This window comes from Homalodisca vitripennis, unplaced genomic scaffold (genome assembly GCF_021130785.1).
Source record: "Homalodisca vitripennis isolate AUS2020 unplaced genomic scaffold, UT_GWSS_2.1 ScUCBcl_8577;HRSCAF=16734, whole genome shotgun sequence".
NCBI classification, from domain to species: Eukaryota; Metazoa; Arthropoda; class Insecta; order Hemiptera; family Cicadellidae; genus Homalodisca; species Homalodisca vitripennis.
The window spans coordinates 1-23,548 of NW_025784687.1; the positions used below are offsets into that span (position 1 = coordinate 1).

At 34.4% G+C, this 23,548-nt stretch overlaps 2 protein-coding genes across 2 annotated transcripts; both read left to right on the forward strand.

Moving 5' to 3' along the window:
• Positions 1–5,504: 5,504 nt before the first annotated feature.
• LOC124374458 (latent-transforming growth factor beta-binding protein 3-like) lies at positions 5,505–10,903 on the forward strand. The gene is made up of 2 exons (XM_046832668.1): positions 5,505–5,656; positions 10,824–10,903. The coding sequence occupies exons 1-2, from the start codon at positions 5,512–5,514 to the stop codon at positions 10,901–10,903; spliced, it is 225 nt and encodes a 74-aa protein (XP_046688624.1). The 5' UTR covers positions 5,505–5,511.
• On the forward strand, positions 10,902–13,031 carry LOC124374459 (fibulin-5-like). The gene is made up of 3 exons (XM_046832669.1): positions 10,902–11,019; positions 12,614–12,744; positions 12,863–13,031. Exons 1-2 carry the CDS (start codon positions 10,914–10,916, stop codon positions 12,724–12,726), a joined length of 219 nt encoding a protein of 72 aa, XP_046688625.1. The 5' UTR covers positions 10,902–10,913; the 3' UTR covers positions 12,727–12,744; positions 12,863–13,031.
• The last annotated feature ends 10,517 nt before the right edge of the window (positions 13,032–23,548 follow it).

Consider the following 23,548-nt stretch of genomic DNA (forward strand, 5'->3'; position numbering starts at 1 on the left):
ATTTTAATTAAACTGGTTTATTCTTGTATTTAATTAATTATTACATTTTTGTTAATTGTTCAATTTTATATTTGCAGCTGTTGTTTTAGTAACCATAATTAAAGATGTTTAACCCAAAATTGGTTAAACATAAATTATGTTTTTCTCATCACGAACATTCATATAGAATTAATCTAAACCAAACTCTTTTCTTCAACAGGTTTAAAGTTTTATTTTTAAACAAAATTGGTTTTCAAAAACAATAAAAAAAAAAATTTTATAATTAAAAAAACTATAAATTTCAAATCGATATTCCTTGAATTTTGTCAGATCCGTGAAATCGAGTTTTGTGAATTGAAAAGCAGGACGGAGAGTGTTTGCGGGGAAAACGGTGTAGCTGTGGACCAATACGATCCGGGCTCATTCAATCTGGTCGCTTTGCCGAGGGATTGGCTTACTCGGGTACAAGCCCAGGGGCGCGGACCTCAGTTTGTACCGACAGATGACGAGGGTGTGCTCTGGGAGACCACATCAGGTGTGATATGGAATGGCCCTTTTGTAATACTCAAATAATCCAGTTAGGGTATCTGTTTTAATTTAATTCTGGCCTTGTCTTTCTTAATGTTTACACTAGTTCTTATTGTAATTTGGAGGATCTCAGGTGTTTCTTGAGTAGAAAATATCTCCATGAAAGCACAAGTTGATAGAGGTAAATTTACATTTGAAAAATAAACATTATAGATGTATGTATTTTCCAAATTATTAATTATATTTTTTATAAATATTGGTAAGTTCTTATTCATTGTTTGTTTTGGAAAGCCCAGACTAGGTTTTTATAAAATTTCAGTCAGTATAAAAAATTCCAGGAAATTTTGTATTGAAAAACAAATGGACATGAGGAGTGTAGATATTATGGGAAAACAATATTCTTTAATTCATGTGGAGATGTTAATTGTTTATTAATATAAACATCTTTTTTTTTGGTAGACCCCATAATTCAATTTCTAAAAAAATTATGTTGGGACATAATATTAGTTTATAATTATATTTTTATTTTCATGTGTTGTAAAAGTTTCAATGAAGATGCCAATCAAATAAACACATTTATTAGGATATAACCATTTACAAAATCTAATTTTATGTTTTTAGCAGTTTTTATAACCAAAGATTTTATCTTGTACATAACTCAGTTACAATTTTTCTTTTGAAAAGGTTATGCTGTTTTTAAATTACTAAGGTCACTGGGGGGGCCAGTTTTCAGGTATTTTCTTCTTCTTTAAAGATTTGAGAGAACCTTGATTTGTAAAATCCATATTGATTGTTGTTTGGTCATTGAGTTTGGTTAAAATTTTAGTGCCAATCACAATACCAGCTCAGTGTTCCCCTCCAAAAATCATCCTGTGTAAAGCAGGTAATGTTTGATTATCTTGGCAGTTTTCCAGTTTAACAATGTGGGTCTCTGTCCTGTTCTTTCAACCTGCATTATGGACATTTGGATTGTGGCAAAACCCAAGATACAAAGAATTAAAACCATTTCGAATTTATTAAAAATCATTTTGGCTAAAAGAAATATTACCAAAAGTCACTATTATACATTACTCGTATTTCCCAGAAATGCGTTTTCCAAGTAAAATAATGAAATAATGAATATGAAATGAAAAACTTTTAAGTTAATTGGTATTTTAACTTATATTGAGAGAAATTTGATCTAATATAACAAAAAAGCCAATGATGAAGGTTTAGATTTTAAAAAAATATTTTGGTGGAAAACAATTTTTTTAATAATTATTGTTCATACTTTTGTTTTCTTAAGGCACTTTTTAGCCCTTTGGACATTGATTGAAGTGAATAATCATGCTACAGAAAGGCTATGTTTGGTAATAGTTATGAAGTTCATACTAAGTTTAAGATAATATTAAAGGATATAATGTACTATCAACTAAAAAGATACTACATTAACTTTGATATTCTCTGAATTACATCATGTCTTTCTTTTCAGAAGTTTTAATATTTATACGTAAATTTTTATATTTAGCCAAAATGTTTTGTACATTTTTATACACCACGTCCTTGAAAAACGTATTGTAATATTGGTTGGAATGTAATGATTTTGTTTGCCACTACAGGGTTCGTTTAGCTGCAAGTGTCCAGATGGGTTTACTGGTAACGGAATCACTTGCCGGGACATCAACGAGTGCTTAACAAACAACGGTGGCTGTGACCAGAATGCTCAATGCATCAATACCGACGGCTCGTTCAAGGTCAGCTTCACTACTGAGTATAGAATAATAAAAAGATAAATCAGGATGTTAATGCTGAGCACACTTGCTTGTAATTGTCTCAACCCTTGGTTCGTGTGTCCAGTGTGTATGTGACTCCGGTTTCCGAGGTGACGGATATTTCGTGCCAAGATGTGGATGAGTGTACGGAGAGTCCGACACTGTGCGAGAATGGCCACTGCCTCAACTATCCGGGCAGTTTCCGCTGCGAGTGCGAGATGGGCTTCATGCATCCTGACGACAAGAGTGAGACGGCTTGTGTTGGTAGGTGCTGACATTGATGTGTTCATGGAAGGTGTATCGAAACATCTGTTGATTTGTTTTGTCTATTGTCTATTGAAACTTAAACTTCATTCATGTATTAGAAAACTTATATTTTCCTATTTACATCATTTTACTGGTTATTACCTTAAATATCTATAAAATTGTTAAATTTATCCAGTTTACTTTTGTTTTGACATTTTTTACAAAATTTATAATTTTTATTCCACAACGAAGTAATTTTTGAACTTCCAAAAAATATTTTTGCCTGCAGATATCACGAGTGTATGATGTTCAACAACCTGTGTGTTTTCGGACGCTGCGAGAACATCTTTGGTATGTTCCGGTGTGAGTGTAATGAAGGCTATCAACTGGATAATTCTGGGGGTGAGTATGTCTGTATTGCAGTCTCATACTATCCTTACTCTAATTTTAGTACTAATTAATTCAAGAATTGTGTTATATGACATTAATTTTTACTATAATTTATGTACATGATCTGATCACATCGTATCATTGTTATACCTTCCGATTTAAAACTTTAATTTATTGTCTCTTCAATATGTATAAGAGAAAACTGTAATCACTGGATTTCAACGAATCCATCAGATTTTTTTTCTTAACCTTGTGTTGTTGCATGGTAATTTATCGTAGGTATCACTGTTGAAATTGTGTAAAACTAACGCTGCATGAAAAGCAGAATGTAAAATATTGTAGCGTAAATGATTTCATGGCATTTTGCAATGTTTTAACTTTGTATCATATTTTAGGCAACTGTACAGACGTGAATGAGTGTGACAGTCCCTCAGGCGTGTCTCTACGGAACATGTATCAACACGCAGGGAAGCTTCATCTGTCAGTGCCCACCAAATTACCAGCTGGTTCCAGCCGGAAATGCTTGTGTCGGTTAGTATGCAGTGAAATCTGATCAATATTTCTTTACTGGATGCATTCTAAAACGTTTGTTGCATTTTAAAAAACATTTAATTTTTGACAGATAAGCGAGAGTCACGTTGCTACCTAGAGGTGGAAGAGTGGAGAGGAGGAGAGGAGACAGCGATGTAGTCAAGAGATGGGGGCTCCCCAGTGACCAAGGCCACTTGTTGCTTGCAGTGTAGGCAAGGCTTGGGGACCTCAGTGTGAGCTTTGCCCTAAGATTAACTCCGAGGAATACAAAGACCCTATGTCCTGGTGGAGTCGGCTTACCGGCCGAATTACTCTCACTGTTGGAGTGCTATGTTCACATCTAATATTTTGTTTTTTTATAAAATTATTTAAGTAGTTTAAAGTTTTTTTGTGTTGATTTTAAGTACATACAAGCTTTTTCAAAGTATTACTATATTATAGATTTCATAAGTTCAATTAATAATACATTTTAAGTTTTAAAGTTATTTGTTTTTGAACATAGTAAAATTGTGAAGGAACAGGATTTTATCGGACATTCACCATTGTTCAGCGGTAGAAAAAATCTATGACATGGTGTTACTGGATTTTTTAGTAACACTAAACAAACAGAACATGTCGGGAAAAAATTAAGTTTAAGGTTTGATGTATACATCTGGAATTTTATTTGTCTTCTACAGGTAGATTGGAGGATATAAATGAGTGTGAGGAGCATGAAAGGAATTTGCAAGAACGGCCACTGTTACCAACACCTTTGGAAGCTTTATGTGTTCCTGCCACACAGGCTTTAGACTCGACGACACTCAAGTCAATTGTGTAGGTCAGTGGAGTCTTTTTGTTATATTAGTTTACCGTAAAATTCTGAGTTTCGTTTATTGAGGTTTGCTTGAAAATCAGACTGGTTTGTAATGCTGATAGTCAGTTGTAGTTATTGTTTAATATTACTTACAATCAGCCAGGTTGGATTTTGCTACATTAGTATTGTGTGCATTTTTATAGGTACTTGGATTATTTTTTTGCAGTCTAAACTGGATACTGTCTTAACATTTTTACCAGAATAAAGGCCCTATTTCTATAAATATTTTATGTATGTCACTAGAAGGGATCTATTTATATCTTCTGTTTAGACTTTATATAAAGTAAAAGAATATAAACTAAAGTGGTTCAGAAAGAATGCTGTGGCTGTTTTGTAATAACACAAAAAGGTAATGTAATTTTATAAAATAAAATAAAATAAATAATTGCCAAAAAAAACTATTTAACATATATTTGATCTTTTTGTATCATAGGTTTATAAGTGATAAAACTATTTTTTTCTCAGATATAAATGAGTGTCAAGAGAGGCTGAACATCTGTGGTGTTGGGTTCTGTGTTAATGATGATGGAAGCTATCACTGCGTCTGTCCTGACGGCTACAAGTTGCTGCCGAATGGCAGTGAGTATTTTGTCAATTTCATACAAATAGTTGTGGAACACTCAGTGACATATTTTAACATTTGTTTCACGAAAAGTATATAATTTTCATGTTTTATAATATCATAAAATAGGAAAGTAGACCAATGGTTTTTGATGTATAATTAGGGAGAAATCAAAGTTAGCAACTGACACTAATTTTAAATTTATTATGCCTGATATAAAAATAGCAGGGAAAAAATACATTTACTTGCAATTAGTTTGCAGATGATTTTATTTTCTGGTATTAGTACATTATTTTGATGATGAAGTTTTAATAATCTATTAGTATATTAAGTTAATTAGTCACCACAGACTATATTTTGACTTGGCATGTTTCTGCACAAACTGCTGTACTTAGATGTTATCAATGATTGTAATATATTAATATTACAATAAAGATATTATTATTATTATAAAATGACATGTATTTCAAAAATTGTATATTAAAAAATATTGCCAAACAAATTTTGTTTTGCTCTCTGTTTTTTTTCACATGCTCTTAAGCTTAAGCACCTTGTACAACAGGAGCCATCAATGTTAAACTTTTAATAGTTTATACATCGATTTCTTTCATGGATCGCATATTATTACACCTGTACTGATGTAGTGGTATGTTAGAGGAGTGTGTGTGGACATGCGGAAGGAGCTGTGTTACCTGTCGTTCGCGGAGGGCCAGTGTTCACAGCCGATGACCAACGAACAGACAAGGATGCTGTGCTGTTGCAGTATGGGTCAAGCCTGGGGCCACCCCTGTCGTCCTTGTCCCGCTGACAAGACCGGTAAGTCACCTGGAATCCTGACATGGAAAGAGGGCTCAAATGAAACTAATTACAATTTTCTCCTCATTTTACTTAATTTTTTGATTATTTAATATACAGTACTTTTTTGAACTAATTTTGAGAGAACAGATCATACTAGATTGAACTTAACAGTTTCTCCACAAAATCAAGCCTTGAGAACCTTGTTGTGACCACAACAAATGTTTCTCTTTAATATTTAACAGTAAACTCATGGTAATTTTGGTATTTATAGTTTCCTCTAAACATTCTTTTGCTCCAATCCTGAATTTTGAGAAAATCCAAAATTATCATATCTAACAATTTTTATAATATTATTCAGCTATCAGTTTTATACACAGCTGATTTTGATATTTGCGTATTTAGCCCTTTGAAAACCAGACCAATATATTCGTGCTTGGAAAAGAATGTTGTTTATTTATGAGCCCGAGTTTGTCTATAACCGTCAGGGTAAAAGTGGTGATTTTCTAAAGTTTAAAATGAAGACGTCGTAATTTCAAATGAAGTCATAATATCAACTATATATAGTCGGCTGGTCTTTTTCAACCATCTAATATGGTTGGCTGGTCTCCAAAGAGTTAAATTACATATTATTTTACCATATTTAAATATTAATAAAAATTTGGATGATGTAAAATGGGTAGCTCTGAACACACTTCCAGATGATTTTTATTGGTTTGATGGAGACAGTATTTTTGGTTGAACTAAGATAAATGTTTTATTTGATGTCAGGAAATACTGAAAATTAACTCAAAATGCGGTGATATATCCGGTCAAAACAGGTCCAATTGTTAAATTTCCACTATTAATTTTTGGATCAAAAGTTCCATCATTAGGTGGTTAAAAAACCACACAACAAAAACAAAATAAATAGAAACATTTATAAATTTAATATTCTTCGAGAGTATCAAGTTTACAACCTTTCCTGCGTTTATGTAAAATTTCTAAACTGGCATTAATTTTACCCATGTTGTTACTGCTGTTAATAAGATGTTAGACAAAAGATAAGTTTTGTTTTATTTATCCATAGGTTTGGACGGTGTTATCTTAAATCTAGTTTCGAACCAGTTTGCCCAATGTATATGCTGTCACAGTACATTTTAACTTATAGACATCATGTCAATTGTTTGGCTCACCTTGGTTGTACCAATTCTTGTTCAGGATGTTACATACTCTGTTACTTGTTCTAAACATTACATGTATGTCTCAATCTTTCAGTGTTCCTTTTATTCCTTACTGTATGGTTTGGCTATACTGTACACAAATAAAAGTTTTATTTTGGTTATTTCCCATCTTCTTTATTAGTATTTTTTATTTTTATACTTTAAATTAATTCTGTCCACTAAGTTGCTATTGTATCTATTAAATGTGAAAACATGTTTTATAATATTGTACAATATTATACAATTACAATATTGACTTCTCTATTGTAGTTCTTGTGACAACAAACATGTTTAAAAGACAATGAATCATGGGAAAATACTTATATATCAGAGATTACCTTAGGGGAGAGGGGGGCACTTGTGTACAGGGGCAGAAGTGGACAGTTTGAATTTCCCGCTTTGGTAGGTGCAGAATTTAGTTCACAGTTTTACCACAGGATGGTACTAGTGTATTGTCTCTACGAAGGAAGTTTTGAAGCTCATACACACACTCTGAGACAGGTGAGAAATTTTTTAGTTTTTTTATAGTCCTAAAGTAAAATTTTAGCACTGTGTTTGAAGGCAAATATTTTTTTTTGTGTTTACGTTTTTATTTAACAAAAGGTATATTAGGGTGAATCTCCACTATTTTAGCAATAATTTGATGTACGTATTGTGTACCTAAACCTAACCTAAAACTAAGATTGGGAGGGAAATATAATAAAATGTCACTTGGGGCACTTGTGGACATTGAAAATGGGGCACATGTGGACATGTCCACAAGTGCCCCAACAACTCCAATTTGTATGTGTTTGTATTTTTAGCAAATATGTTGTTTAAACAGTTCCTACATTTTATAATCTATTGGAATTATATTTAATGTAATTAAAGTCCCATTTAGAATAGCAGGTTAGGGGCCTACCCGAAATTTAAGTAGGTCTATTAGAAACGAGTTGCGTTTTTATTTGCGTAAAACCCATGGTGTTTATAGGAATGAATCAAAGGGATAAAATATTAAATTTTTTTATTTACAGGCCTAACCACTGATGTCAGTTTATTTATTACAGGTAGAATGGTGAGAACCTACACACCTAAGACAGACCGAGCTTCGATACCTGAAGATGCCATCCAACGAGCTCTTCAGGATCTCCTTAATGGAAACTGCTCTTTTCGAAAGGCAGCTGCTGATCATGGAGTGTCCAAGTCGCTGCTGCATAAGCGGTTTAAAAAGTTAAAAAGAGGAAAATAAATTAGAAGAAAATGGAGTACCAATCGTGGAATCTCCCGTCAGTGCCGTTTAGAAGAGGTACTTCAAAGTACAGCTCCATGCAGGTCTTCAGCAAAGAAGAAGAAGATATGTTAGAAGACTACTTGATTCAATCTAGTAAATTGCAATATGGATTGACTTACAGACAAAGTTAAGAGATTTTGCATATTCATATTCCCTTAAAGTCAGCAGTAAAATGCCCAAAACATGGGAAGAAAATAAAACTGCTGGCATTGATTGGATGAAAGGATACATGCGTCACCATCCTAGACTAAGACTACGGAAACCAGAAAATACCCAGCCTTGCAAGAAACATGAATTTTAACAAACAAAATGTAGATGCTTTTTTTGATAACCTGTATAAAGTAACTCAACAGTATAAATTTTCTGATGAGAGAATAATAAACATTGATGAATCAGTATTACGACCGTATTGCAGGCACCAAAAGTTGTTGCTCCAGCTGGAGTAAAACAAGTTGGACGGACAGTATCAGCTGAACGAGGTGAACTTGTAACCATCTTGTGCTATTGTAAATGCATTGGGCCAATACTATACCCCCCAGCCTATGTTTTCCCAAGAGTTTTTTTTAAAGATGCTTTTATTGCAGGATGCCCCTAATGGTAGCATTTGGTTTTGCAACAAAGTCGGGATGGAGACACAGGATGTGTTTTTGCAAATTATGAAAACATATTCAAAAACACACTTGTGCATCAAAGGAAAATCCTATCTTGGTGCTTCTCGACAACCATGAAAGCCACGTCAGCATTGAACTGATAAATTTCTGTCGTGACAATGGAATTGTGTTGCTCAACGTTTCCGCCTCATACAAGCCATAGGCTTCAACCTCTGGATGTAGGTGTATTTTCATCCTTCAAGAGCACCTGCAAGGCAGAATTTAATCATTGGATATCACAGAACCCAGGAAAGACGATTTCAATCTATCATGTTGCAGGTTTGTCTGCTAAAGCCTATGATAACGCTTTCACGAGGACGAACATATTTGTCTGGGTTTAAAAAAAACCGGTATCGTGCCATACAACAAGATGATTTTTAATGAAGATGACTACTGCACCATCTAAAGTGACTGAGCAACCTTTGCCTCAGACCTTTTTAACTGAAAAAGAAGGTTGTGGGGCTACCCAAAATAATGATGAAATAGAAAATCCTTTTGATAACGACGGTGAATTTGGGCCAATTGCAGGGCCTTCTGAAATAGTTTCAAGACCAATGTGTGACGTTAGCTTAGCACAGCTCAACTCTCCTACAATATTCAACAAAACAACAAACAAAATACTGACACCTGAAGAAGTTAGGCCTTATCCTAAATCTCAACCAAGAAAGGAAAGCTGCAGAGGTAGGAAAAAAGGCAAAACATGCATATTGACAGATACGCCAGAAAAAAATAGAATTGAAGAAGAAACTAAGAAAAGGAAGATAAAAAAAGAAGCTAAGCTTTTACCTAGTCCGAAGAGTTGTAAGAGAAAACTTAGTTTGGAGAAAATTAAGCAAGGGATTTGTAAGAAACTTAAGTTTACCAAGAAAGTCTTCAGATAAAACATCCGACTCAGAAGAATCTCAGGATTCGATAGATTTTGGTGAAGGACTGAGCCCTCTTGTTTTAAGTGAAGAAAGTGGAAACGAAGAAGAGTATGAGGAAATTAATAAAGATGGAAGCAATATTAACCTTAACGATTTTGTTTTAGTTAAGTTGAGTGGGAAAAAAGCGTTAAGGCACTATGTTGCTCAAATAAGTAAAAAACATGGACTCACCGAATTCACAGTAAATTTTTTCAGAAAAAAAGATTTGTTTGATTCTTTTAAGTTTGTGAAGCCTGATGTTACAGATGAGAGTATTGTGGACATAACTGACTTAGTTTTTAAACTTGCTCAGCCCAAAGTTGTAGGGGGTACTGAAAGAGCTGTTAGCACTTTTATCTTTAAATTTGATTTTCAATGAATATAACATGGGATAGGCCTTTATTTTTGGCTAATAACTTAACGTTTTTAAAGAAAGCATTCAGTTTAAAGGAGAAAATATAAGAATTTATTGCAAATTTAGCTTAGGCCTATTGTTTTTCAAAAGATTGTAAACATAACATGAGTAAAGACTTGTTAATATTTTACGTAATTTTGTTCTTACTGTGTGAAACATTTAAAAATAATGACTTCACTAATTAAAAGTGTATTTGATATGTTAAGTTATATCAGGGAACAATGTAGTTTTAAAAATATACTCATTTAAAAATTATTTGTGCTTTTTAATTCTATTTTTCCATGTGTCCACATGTGTCCCGTAAAAATATTGGTACGTCCACATCTGCCCCGCATTGGGGCAGTTGTGGACAGTGTGCATTAGTTTACTAAAAATTTTATTATAAAAAAACTATTTGATTAGTTACTCTTGAAATGCAGTTTTATTTAATCAGTAATAAGCTAATGAATCTATAACAAAATATATTACTAAAAAATAAATGTTAGAAAAAAATACAAAAAATAAAATCTTGAAATTGTCCACAAGTGCCCCCCTCTCCCCTACGGGAAATTTCTGTGTTGTTGTGAAGCAACATTAATAAATTGAATAAAATTTCTTGTGCCAATTTAGTATTGTTGTTTGTTACTCCTCACTGAATTAAGTCACAATTTAGCAAAGGATTATCATACTATACACTATTCTGAAGTAGCAGAGCTTTATTGTGTTAAGAAGCAAAGAGATGTACAAATACGAATTTGTTGCTGTAGAGGAATACTTGCTGCTATGTGGGAACCAGCCAGGTCAGATCATGGACCCGATGACCCAATGCCAGTGTCGAGATAGATGAGTGCACATTGATGCCAACTATGTGTAACCACGGTTCGTGTCTCAACACACCCGGCAGCTTCGAGTGTCAGTGTAACCGTGGGTTCGTGTACGATGTTGAATCCCACCAGTGTATCGGTAAGCACACTTTTGGTTTAGAAATAATTTACTTTGTATTAAACACTGTGGCACCCATTGGCTATTTTTTAATGGTAAAGTTTTTTATTTGTAAACGTATTTCTGGTTTACTTATATTACAGTTCTTTTAGGTACTGGTTAGGTTGCATGTTACGGTAAGTGCCTTAAACAGCCAAGATGAATACATTGAAAAAATAAATAAACTCTTTCAGGTCATTGAAACATTGTCTCTTTCGTCCCAAAGTTATATTTTGGTTACTTTTAAACTTTTTAAAATTTAACAGAAAGAACAATTTGTACCATAAATAAGTAGTGAAAATGCTTGTCACACTATTGCCACCATGCAAGTATTTCCAAAAAATACTATGGTCAACCTACAGTCAATGTCCAGCCCCAAATTAGAGTAGTCTTGTCGACCTGTTGTTGACACACCAACATTCCTGCGATTGAGCTATAATTGATTGTCACCCTCAAAGGGTTACAGTACTGTGACTTTATGCAGTCAACTTTTGATTATACTTGGTAATCAACGGCAAGCCTCCCACGGTTAACCAAACACAGTTAAAACAAAGGGAGCCATTAACCCTGTTAAACTAGTAATTAATTGCTAAATAAAAAGGTTTTCGGGTTAAAACTCACCTCATAAGAGCGTTTGTAATTCCACTTACATCGTCTATTTAGTTGAGAATAAAAACATGTTACATAATTTAATATCCACAAAAATTAATAAACAATGTACAATATTTACAATTTAAAAGATGAGTTTATGATTACTTAATAACTCGTTGGAAGGAATCGATCATTGTTTTTTGTATTCTTGCAGCAGCTTCCTTCCTTATTTTTGTCGAATGTAACTACCTCAAAACCAGTTTGTCACAAAGCAAACTATCTTCCTAGCCCTCCAAATAACCTAGTAAACACTCAAAGTGATTTATTGCTGTTTCGTTGCGTGACCTTGGGCTCAGCCAGCAATTCCTCATCATTCCCTTACACCCATCCCCATCAACTTCCACTATCAACAAATGCCATATCACAATTTCATCATCTTCAAAACTTTGTAAGATTAACAACTTTTTGTCAATATTTAACCAGTTATCATCAACAGATTCATGACAATTAAGTAGAATAACGGCTGTGGGGAAAGATATTTCTGGAAAAAAACAAAACGGTGGAGTCTAAAAACAGCCACAATTAAAACACTTGCTACTAGTGAACAGACAGACATACACAGCGGCTTTCATGCAGGCCACATAGTCAGTCTGTGTATTGTTATTAGGACTGCTCTTTTTTTACTCACTATAATGCCAAACCGGTACTTGACATTTTTAAACTTTATCTCACCTCTTATCTCCAAACTTTTTATACTCAATTAAATTACAGAATAATTTACTTGATTATATATTGAACATAATTACCATTAATAAAAATGTATAAGTGGCAACAAAAACTTTGTAAAAGGTATCAGAAATTAGTTTATGCTCCCAAAAATGAAATTCTAGATACATACCTGATTAAATTTAATTTTAAACTTTCCTGTGGAGTAAGTGATGTATTTTATCCCATTTTGTGTTATCTTACATGCGTTTTTGTACAGATGACAACGAGTGCCTGCGTATCCCGAGTCCTTGCCGAGGCAACGCACAGTGTGTCAACTCCTCCCGGAAGTTTCGAAGTGCCAGTGTCCCGAGGGGTATAAGCTCGGCATGAGCATGAGGGACTGTGTAGGTGAGCTGAAATCGATTTTATTCTTGAAAAGTAGTAATCTATTGTGGTTCAGTGTGTTTTAATTTCATCAAGACATATTTTACTGTTGAAAAAACTAAGTTTCTATTGTAACCTCCAGATATAGATGAGTGCCTCGAGCGGCCTGGTATATGCGAGAACGGTGATTGTAACAACTTCCAAGGCAGTTTCCAATGCGTGTGTCACAACGGATACCAGCTGACCGCATCGCGCGAGACCTGCACAGACACGGATGAGTGTACGCGACACCCGAACATCTGTAATAACGGCACCTGCATCAATGCCATTGGCAGCTTCAAGTGCCATTGTTTCCCGGGGTTCAAAACTGAGCCATAATAATGACTGCATTGGTAAGTGAGGGCAAGGTTTTGCTGTAGCAAGTAGTAGCGATAACAAATAAAAGTTGTTGATCCTTTGTGACTAAAAACAGCAATTTATAAAACTGAGGCATGAAACATTTCCTTTGTATTTGTAGTTTTTTATCATTTAATCCCTATGATATGAGATATTGATTGTTTTATAACTTAATTGTAATAGCTGTTACTAGGTAAAATTAAATATATGTAGATTATGCTGTAATAAGCTATACATTCAAAAAGTTTCCGACCTCCTTTTGCTGCCCAGTTATTATGTAATCAACTGTCCAAGATTGTTTACGGGAAGGATAGGTGATCACTTTCAAGACTGCCAATCAGGCATTACCTGTGCTCCGCCCATTCATGAGTCACAGGATTCTGCTTTGTATGTTATTACATGTGCTATCATCCCATTTCTCAACAGCTGAAGTCTTGAGCAGAGAGTTTGCAGAGAGTTGGCCATTCTGCTTTAGAGAAAATCTCTGTGATACACAAAGCTTTTGAAAACAAATCTATGGATGGAAGACAGATAAAATAGTGGTTTAGACGATTCTGGATGGCCACACTTCAGTGAAGAGTGACCTGTAATTCCTGGCAGGCCTGTAAAAGCCAGAAATTCAGTAAAACGGTTCATTTCAAAATCTTTTATGTAAATTTTCACAAATCAATTGATGGGTGTTCGTTGATTGCCACACAAACACGTTCAAGGTTGCAAGACTTCAGACCGTTTTAATGCTTGCGGGTCAACTCGTCAATAAAATCAACAGCCATCCTTTGAATTGCCTACACCATCTTTTATCATAGTATCACCCATAAATTTCTTCACAAAATGCTTTTTGTATCATAGAGCTGTTCTCTGAACCAGAATGTCCAAGTTTCCAACAAAACTTCATTATAACTTTTTGCTTAAAACCACAATTGACCGTAGTGAAATGCGATATAAGCACATGTAATTGCATGAAGCAGGGCATTGTGACTCATGTACTGGAAGGAGCTCAGGGAATGCCTGGTGGCATTCTCAAATCTTAAAAGGGTTTTCCCTATATCCCCATAACTGGTCTGAGACGGTCAGTTCTCGTAATAGTTGGCCCAGCAAAAGCACAAACTTGGTTGAATACTTTTCGGACAAACCAGTTACTTTGTAACAAATTAACATTTATCTTTGGTCAAAAGTAAATTGAATCTGAATATGGAACCAAGGTTTAAAAAAATTAATAATTGAAATAGTATTTTTTGTGTAAAATAAATTAGAATTGTCTCTTACTATAAAATTTCACCAGATTGGTATTTTTCTGCAATATAAACAATTTTGCACAATATTGCTGAATTGGGGATTGAAAACTTATTATTAACTTAGTTTGAAAACACATATCACATGTTTTAAAACATTTTCCAAACTGTGTTGATGCCAAATATTTAATCTGCCTCCTTCCTTTTTCAAGTAAAATGAATACAAACTATTTAAAATCTAGCTGTACCAAACAGAAACAATATTTCATAAATTTCCATTTGTTTCTAGATGTGGACGAATGTTACATAATGCCATATCTGTGTCGCAACGGACGCTGCCGCAACACAATTGGGTCATTCCGCTGCGAGTGTGCTGATGGCTATACACTCTCACCAGACAGTCAGCACTGCCAGGACATAGACGAAATGTCATGGGAGGTAACGTGCACCAACATTCAGCACACACAATTGAATTCAGTTTGGATAGAATAAATCAAACTTGATGAAACGCTAACATTGTTGATAATACAGGACTCCAAAAATGTGTTTTGGTAGACAGGGAATGGTTGTTGATGATGACAAGAGTTTGAAACATTGTTAACGCATTTACCATTCTGAATATCCTGTCACTCTGTAAGCAGCACTGAGATTCTTAAACAATTACTGTAAGTGAAATGAGAGATATCCTCAGCTTTTTATCCTAAATGAAAAAAAAAATATTTAATGGGGTTTAAAGTAACAGTAGAAATAGAATAACATGAATTCATATTTAACTTAATTACATTTAAAACTAAAATTACTTTTGTGATGTTTCTGATGAAGATAGCTTTGCTATCGGAAGGCCTCACAAAAATAAAAGTGTTTAGTATTGGTTTATGGGTTCAAATGTAATTAAGTTGATAGTAGCCAATACAAGCTCCATCTTCAACATGAATTAATATGCCATTTATTATATAATTATAACTGTATACTATAATAAATCACATGTAGTATTATTATTTCGTTTTCTAAAACATTAACCCACTTTTACTATGCAATAAAAATATAACAACTATACAATTTATAATTAAAGTTTCCTTTAAAATATTGATATTTGACTGACTATAATATTAGTCTGTTGTGTTCCTTAAATTACAAACATTAATAATTTACTTGTATCTATTCTCAAATAGATGGTTTTAAAGAATTGTTAGTAAAAGACAATTTTGTAGGATACAGCATAAATAGGAATATTACAAAACCATTGAAATTACATTAATTTTCTGATGTAACTATAACACCACAACAAAGTTATAGTTGGAATTCCAAAGTATTCCAAGTGCAAGCAGTGTCTGTTGTGCCGAGTGTGAGAGTGTTGGTGTCTCAGACAGGTGGCATGTGTGGACCAGCCGGTCGCTGTCAGAACCTCATGGGCTCCTTCCAGTGTTCCTGCCCCTCCGGCTTCCGGCTCAACCCTAACAAGACCCAGTGTGTAGGTCAGTACATAAGCATTTTCAATTGCAACATCTTTTTCTGATTTCTGTCTATCAGTTTAAAATAATTCTGAGAACACCAAAACAGATATAGTTAAGTGCAGGAGCAGTACATCTCTACCCTGCTGTAAAATCAGAATCCAAGAGGAAGATTTTATCCACTGCAAAGGAAGTGGAGTGGAGTGAATGGCTCTGAGTGGTTTCTCTGGCAAACAATTTGGCTGGTAGAGAGTCCCCCAGTGTGGACAGAGCCGAGAACAGTCATTCTACGTTAGTATGTAGAATGTGGTTGCTATCCTTTATCCTTTGTGTTCAGTCACCCCAGAAGTAGTTATAAAAATGTCTTAGGTTTTAAGTGTTTTGGCAGGTCCCAAGTTTTACATGTCTTATGAAAAAATGTATAACAACGAGGTAGTCCTAATAACAAGTAGCTTTCAGCATAGTCCTCAAATATGGAGACTGTTTGGAAAGGTAAACCACTATGGAAAGAAGTAACAACTTAAAGGTACAACTATTAGATATTTTCGTCTATAAATTAGTCCTACATGAAGACACTTGTTTATAACTGTACTAATATTATAAGTGCAATGGTGCAACTTTAGCGCAGCGAGTATGGAGGTTATCGCAAAATAACTGAATAAAAAAACATCCAGTGTGGCTGCTGCTTGGATGGGTGATCACTGAGCGAATCACACGCAGGTGGATTGCTTGCCAGCAGTGGTGGTTCAGAAGTCAGCTTTAGATAGATAATATAAGATTTATAACTGACTTGGGTTATATTTATAATTAAAGCTATAATGAGACTTTGTCAATTATCTTTATTTTATGGCAATAAAAAAATGTTAATTGATTGATTTAAGTCTCCAAGCAAAGTGTATGCCAGGGCCTCTTGGCCCCTAACTTCACCTGGTGAAATAATACATCCTCTACCTTTATCTTTATATTATAGTTTTCCTAGATATAACGACTTGGATTATAGGTATTTAATATTCCACAATATATTATGAATAAAATGATTCAATCATATATCCAAGAACGATATAAAATATTTTTTGATTAGTAAGCTCCGAGTGAATATTCAGTAAAATTTATTACTACATTTTTAACTGTTAAATATTATCTGGTTTTGTCTAAAATAAAAAATCACAGTTCTAAATTAAAATAATGGATTTATTTTAAAATGGCAAATTAAATAGTTCAATGCTTCAGAATTTCATCACTCTTTATTTTCCACAAAAGAATTGACAAACTGTTTAGAAATATTAAAAAGGTCCTTTGGCAAGAAATAAAAATTTTAGTCAAATACATCAAACTAAAAATCAGAGCTCTCTTCTGAAATAAAATAATAAAGTTTTCAAATAAAAATCGAATACCACTTGGAAATAACTAAAATAAAAATGTTCACTTCTAACTAAGTTCAATCAAAATTCAAAAATAAAAAATTACACTTCTCTTTCCACTAGTTGTACCTTAACTTTCAAGTCTTTGCAATTCAGATACAACTCTATCAAACAATTAATTAAAGTTCAATTAATTTCCAATAAAAAATTCACAGTAAAAACAGTTCAAATTAAATATTAATAAATTACTAAAATTTCCAAAATTCAATCAAAGTTATTAACAAAGTTCACTTTTAATTCAATTCTTTTCTTGCAAGTTTGAACCAAATGTAACTTGTTTGATTCTATTGTGCTTTATTGTTTCATCAAGAATCAGTTATGCAGATTGCTTTGAAGTTTCTATAAATTTAATTTTTCCTATAAAAAAGACAACAAAATTAATTTAATATCAGATCTGGAAGACTATTTCAATATAACGTACAATAAAATTTTAGTGCTTACTTCAAAATCCCTTGCGGAAAAAAAATTTAGGAACGTGGCGCGCACTGTCATCAACTAACTAACTCACGATAAATTACAAAAAAGGGCCGAAAATTATGAAGCTGGCAGTTTTTATAGTTCCCCTTCCACCCCCTTCTGATGGACATATCTGCGGCGTTCTCATCAGTCATTGGCCCAGCCATATCCAACTTGAGAAACAATTAGCCCTCACAGATCTGACGTAACTGCAGTACACAAGATAAGTTCTCATCAATTCAAGGCAGAGAACCACCTTCCTAATAATTTAAAGTTACCAGCACTAACTTGCCAAAGGATTACATATTCGTATTTATCCTAACTTTTCACAATCTAATTAAAATTAAATCCCAATATTTCTTTCCCAAAAATATCATTCAATTTTAAGTTTTAATATCAACCAATGTAGCTTTAAAAACGCTACACTAGCCCTTGTTGAATTCTGTTTCTATGTCTTGACATTCTTTATAAAATTGTTTGTCTTCTTCAAATTGTGAAGGAAACAGGATTTTTCCGGACATTTGCCATCGTTCAGTGAAACAGTAAACACTTCTTGTTTCACTGAACAATGGCAAAATGTCCGGAAAAATCCTGTTTCCTTCACAATCCTTCCATCGTCAAAAATAACCTTCAAACAAAGAATTGATTCTTCAAATTTTGTGATATTAATCTTTTTAGAACTTAAAAATAGGCAATCTGGGGTATAAAAAGGAAAGGATTTCGCCGGTTAAGGAAACATCAGTTATTGTTAGCAGAAAACATGTTAACAAAATTATTTAACTGGCGAAAGCGCTTTTAATATTAAATTAAATTTTTGAAAGGAATAAAAAATGTCTTTATATTAAAAACCACTTGAAGATGAATGGTTAGGAAAATATTTTCTTACGAACAGAGTTTTTTAATCAATGTAATGGATTGATCCATTCGTTTGCACAACCCCAATCAAAGTGTGCTGATCTTGTTTCAATGGAAAAGGGAACAGTTAACATACTGCTAATGACTGTGTTCCTACTAAAGTAGCATCGTGATGATTACAGATATCAACGAATGTCAGGACAGTGCTGGCATCTGCGAGGGTGGAGCTTTGCATCAACCACCGATGGAGGCTTCATCTGCGAGTGTCCTGACGGCTACGTCCTCAGCCAGAATGGCATGAAGTGTGTCGACGTTCGCAAGGATATGTGCTTCGATGTTCTCAACATGGGTATGCTGAAATGGCTACAGCTCTGATTGAATTATAAACTGTAAAGATGTAGGAGCACTCATCTTTATTAAACAGAAACTAATTGATTTAACTACTTAATGAATGTGAAATATTGAATGAACTGTCAATATGTCTGACAGTGTAGAAGAGATGTGCATTAACTAATTTAGTGTAAGTGGGTGAGTACCTGACCAGGAAACTAGAAGTAAGCTGGAATTTAAACACACTGGGGGAAAAACCAGAGGTTTTGTTACAGGACCTCAAATCCTCCCACACAATTTTTCTGTCTCAAAGAACTTATTTGGTTTACTTCAACTTCAAAACCGTTCTCGGTGGTTGGACGTTCAGTTTTAGACCTATTGTGACCTGTTTCTTTAGTTCTGTTTTAAATAATTAGCGATTTTTCTTATACTAAGTGCATGTTTTAGAGATAGTATGCATGAAATTGACACACAAGATGGTTGTTGTGTTTTCCTGACTTAGGCGTGTCACAACGCTCTGGTACGATTTGTTTACTTTAACGTAGATTGTATTATGTGTTACGATAGTTATCCACCTGAGGAACAGATGAAAATACAGATCTTGAAATGTAGTGTTAATTTTCTTGTATCACTGAATGTTGAAGTTCAGGAAAAAACCTGTTTTCTTCACAATATAACCATTGTTTAGAAAACTTTAAACAAAGAACTTATTTGCATAACATTTTGAATTGAAAGCTGATTAATTCCTCTCAGGTGTTAATGAATTATTCAGAGAACATCAACAGTAACCTGATTTCCACAAATTTGTTTGCTGTCGACATGTTTTCTGAACTGTATTTGATGCCAGTTTGATCCAATGTCGACCTTATTAGTTTTATGGAGTTGATCTTGGGTCAATCAATCAATCAATCAATCAATCAATCTTTATTCAACATATACATTGAGTACAGTGGTGCGTCAACAATTATTAATTAATACATCTAAATTTAATAATTAAAACATTGAGAAGAAAAAAAAAAAAAAATACATCTTTATATTGTTTCTTTGTTATCTTGGGTGTTTGATTTCTCCAGTCCAGGAATTCTTGAATTGAATATACAGATCTGTCTAAGAGCCAGTTCCTCAGGGAAGTCTTCAATTTTTCTTCTGGCAGTCTCCTCAGTTCTTCAGGCAACTGGTTGTAGAAGGCAGCGCCGCTGTTATGAGGGCTTCTTCTTAACGAGACTGAGGTGGTGTGCTTCAAGTAGGAAGTTGCGTCTATGCCTTGTGTTATAGTTATGCTGGTCTCCCATCCTGGTTTGTCCTGATTTCACTACGTAGAGGATTGCCTCAAGTATGTAGAGGGAAGACTATTGTTCCATTAAATCATGAGATCCTTAAAGGCATATCTGCAAGGTTTTTCATTCACCGCGAGCACTTAGTCCCATTCAGTGTTACTCCCTATGGCTCTTTTTTTTGAAATTACAAGTACTGTTTGGAGGTTTGTACTACTTGTTCCCCAACCCCAGGCCAATAGTCCATATCGTAGATTTTGACGTCGAACAAAAGAGTAATAGGCAGTATAGGGCTGTTTTTTTATCACTAATCTGTTATCATTTCTTCTAATAACAAAGAGTTTGGGAATTTAACTTCTTGCAGAGCTGTTTTTATATTGGCCTGTCCATGAAAAGGTTAGAGTTGTCCAATGTTATTCCTAAATATGCATTTCGAAGTCTTACCGTTATTTAAATGTCTCGGCAAATCCTTGGTGTTGGTTTGGAGTGGTGGTGTGAAAAAGTAAGTTGATGGCGTTTTTGTCTTCATTTAAAAACTAAAAAAGGGTCCATTATGGATAACAGTACTCTGCTTTTGCCATGTTGTAAGCTATATGTGAGTTTTATTTCCATTTGTTTCTTTATCTTTGGCTGTAAAAAAAGGATTGATCAATGCCTCGTATCGTCTAGCAAACATGACTGTTTCACAAAATTCTTCGAAGGTATTGTGGGGAAGTCATTTGTTAACAGGATGTTCAGAGGATTAGGGCCCAAGAACGGGATCCCTGTGGATGAACAACACCTCTATTCAATGGAAGCGATTTCAGATTTAATTTTGCGATAGGACGATAATTTTTCTTTGTAAGTAATCCCTTCTACCAGTTGTTGTCCCTGTTTCCAAGGTAGCTTTTTCAAAACCATTGAGCTTCTTTTTCCCAGTGACCAAAAAACCCCAAGAAGATTTCGACGCTTTTCAAATTATCAGTTTGTGATCCAGAGTTGTCAAATGCTTTACTGAAGTCAAGCAAAGATTGGGTCGAAGCTATGTGTCCTTGTTCTAGTTTTGTCTATGATGCTTTTCGATAAAGTTGCTGTGACTTGGCAACTTGTTTGTTGACCTGTTCTCAATAAAGCCTATGTTGCCTTTGGTGTAAGAAGATTATGAATCTCTTAAATGTTTTAAAGGAGGTGCCTATTCAAAAACGAGCTCAGTTCAAAGGAGATTATTTGAAAAAATTTGAGACCCAGTGATATTGGGACGGTAGCTGGGGCTGCGCTCTGTAATTTGGCCCTTTTTATAGTTAGGGTAGACCTTTAGGTTGTTTTTAGGCTGCTTGGGTAAAAATCACCTTTCCACTTAAGGATTTTGTTTATTAGGTTTCGTACAGTGGGATGGCAAAGTTCACTTTTGCAATAATTAATTAGTTTTTAGAGGTCATATCATTCTATGCCGGCTGATGTTTTAGGCTTCATTATGTTCAGATTGATTTTCTGGCTTATTTCCTCTTCAGTGGTATTTGAAGAATTGAAAGTTTTTGAATACTGCGTTGTTGTTTGTGGAGATTTATTATTTTAAACCGGTTTGTTATTTCATTTTTAATATTTTTGTTCAAGTGGTTCTTTCTGCAAGTTGTTGCAAAAAAGCAATTTAGGTTAATTGGGCAATCTTTTCAGGTGATTTGCAAGAAGGAGCTCTCCTTCAACATTTCATTTTTCTCAAGATATGCGTTTCCCACATTTTTCTTATTCTTTTCCTGATTTATTACCCTCCACAAAGCCGTGTTGACTTATTTGGGTGCTTGCTCTATGAAATTCCGCATTGTGTATTTTTCCCTTAGACTCCTTTTAGCTTAAGAATCATAAGATCCTTTCTTTCCTCAGAGAGCTGTGACTTCTTTATCAATTGGCAATTTCCAGTTAATGTTTTTGTCTGGTTAGTTGCTTTCTAAGTAGGATCCTGTTTTAGAATCTTCGCTTTCAGGCGTCCCATAGTCTTTTTGGGCTTTTTGCTTTCTTTTTTCTTTATTGTTTTATATGGGCATACAGGAGTCTAAGTGGTAATTTTTATGACAGCTGTCTAGAGCTGAAAAAGCAGCTTTCCGTGTTTATTCTTTAGATGGTGAACATCTGACCGCAATTTTGTGTTGCTAATAGTGGCTCTTATCTCTTTCCATATTATGTTTATTTATGACCTCTTTCCTTTTGACCCCGTTGCTGTATGGTTTTTTTCCATGTCTGGTCAATATATACTACACTACTTGTGCTGTATGATCTGACAGCCCTGTTTCTATCACACAGTTTGTTATCTGTTTTTTCCTGTAGTTAAGTTTGTGCATATAGTGGTCAATACGAAAGTCTGGCTGTGGTGTGGAAATTACTTGTTGGGGTGGTAGTTCTAAGTCTGTTTGATATGTTTGAAACCCTCCTAGACGCTTCTATTCACTTTTTTGATTTTCCCATGGCTGTCAATCAAGCTATCCCACATTTATGGTCACCCATTTAATGACTATCGGGCTATTCAAATTGTGAGATGTTGTCCAATTTCTGTATGAGATTGTGTCTAAAACGTATTTTTCCAAGTTTGGGAGTTGTTGGGTGGTCTGTACGACTTCCCATCAGGTAATAAGTTGGGCATTTTTTTAAGATTTATTTTCAGCAAGATAGATTCCACATACCAGTTTTCTGTTTCTGAGTATCCGGAAATGGAAACTATACTGACCTTGCATTTGCAATTCCATGTTCCCCTGAATATTGCCACCCCTCCCTTCCTGTGTTGTGTTATCTAAGGAGAAGCCTCCAATGAATTTATATTCTAGGGTATTCTGAATTATTTTCCAAAATTTCACTACTGAGTCCAGGTTCCGTTACAATGACAATATCGCGGTTTTTTGACTGTGCAGAAAATGGGTCCAATCGTTCAATTATTGATTTTTTAGACCATCTATGTTTTGGTGGATTAATTTTGATTTTTTTGCCTATTTTTTGGTCTCCTGTTTTTTTATTGTGTGTAGCTTTCTAAAAAATTATGGGAAAGTGTTGTTCTGTGAAGGAGCTTGGACTCCAGTTTGTGTATTATTCAATTTTATAAGTGTAGTATAATATTCAATATTGTTTGTTAAAAAAATCTTCTAGTTTTTCGTCACTTGGCCCTAGGTTATTAGCATCATTGGGCGGTGATTCGGCTCAGTTGTTTAGGGGCCCATCCTAGGCAAGTCAAGCAGCAGGCTGTTTTAACCAAGTGGATTGGTGCTTGAAGGCTTGCTGAAAAAGGGTTTTGCTTGTTGTTACCAGCGGTTTAATCCGTGTGTGTTTCAGCTGATAGTTCTTTATTCCTCGGGTTTTTTTCCTTGAGAGCGTTGGCTTTTGCAGATCTGAGGGACAACCGCCTGAAGTGGTTTGCAACTGGTCGTCTTCTTAGTCAGTTTTTTGGTCAG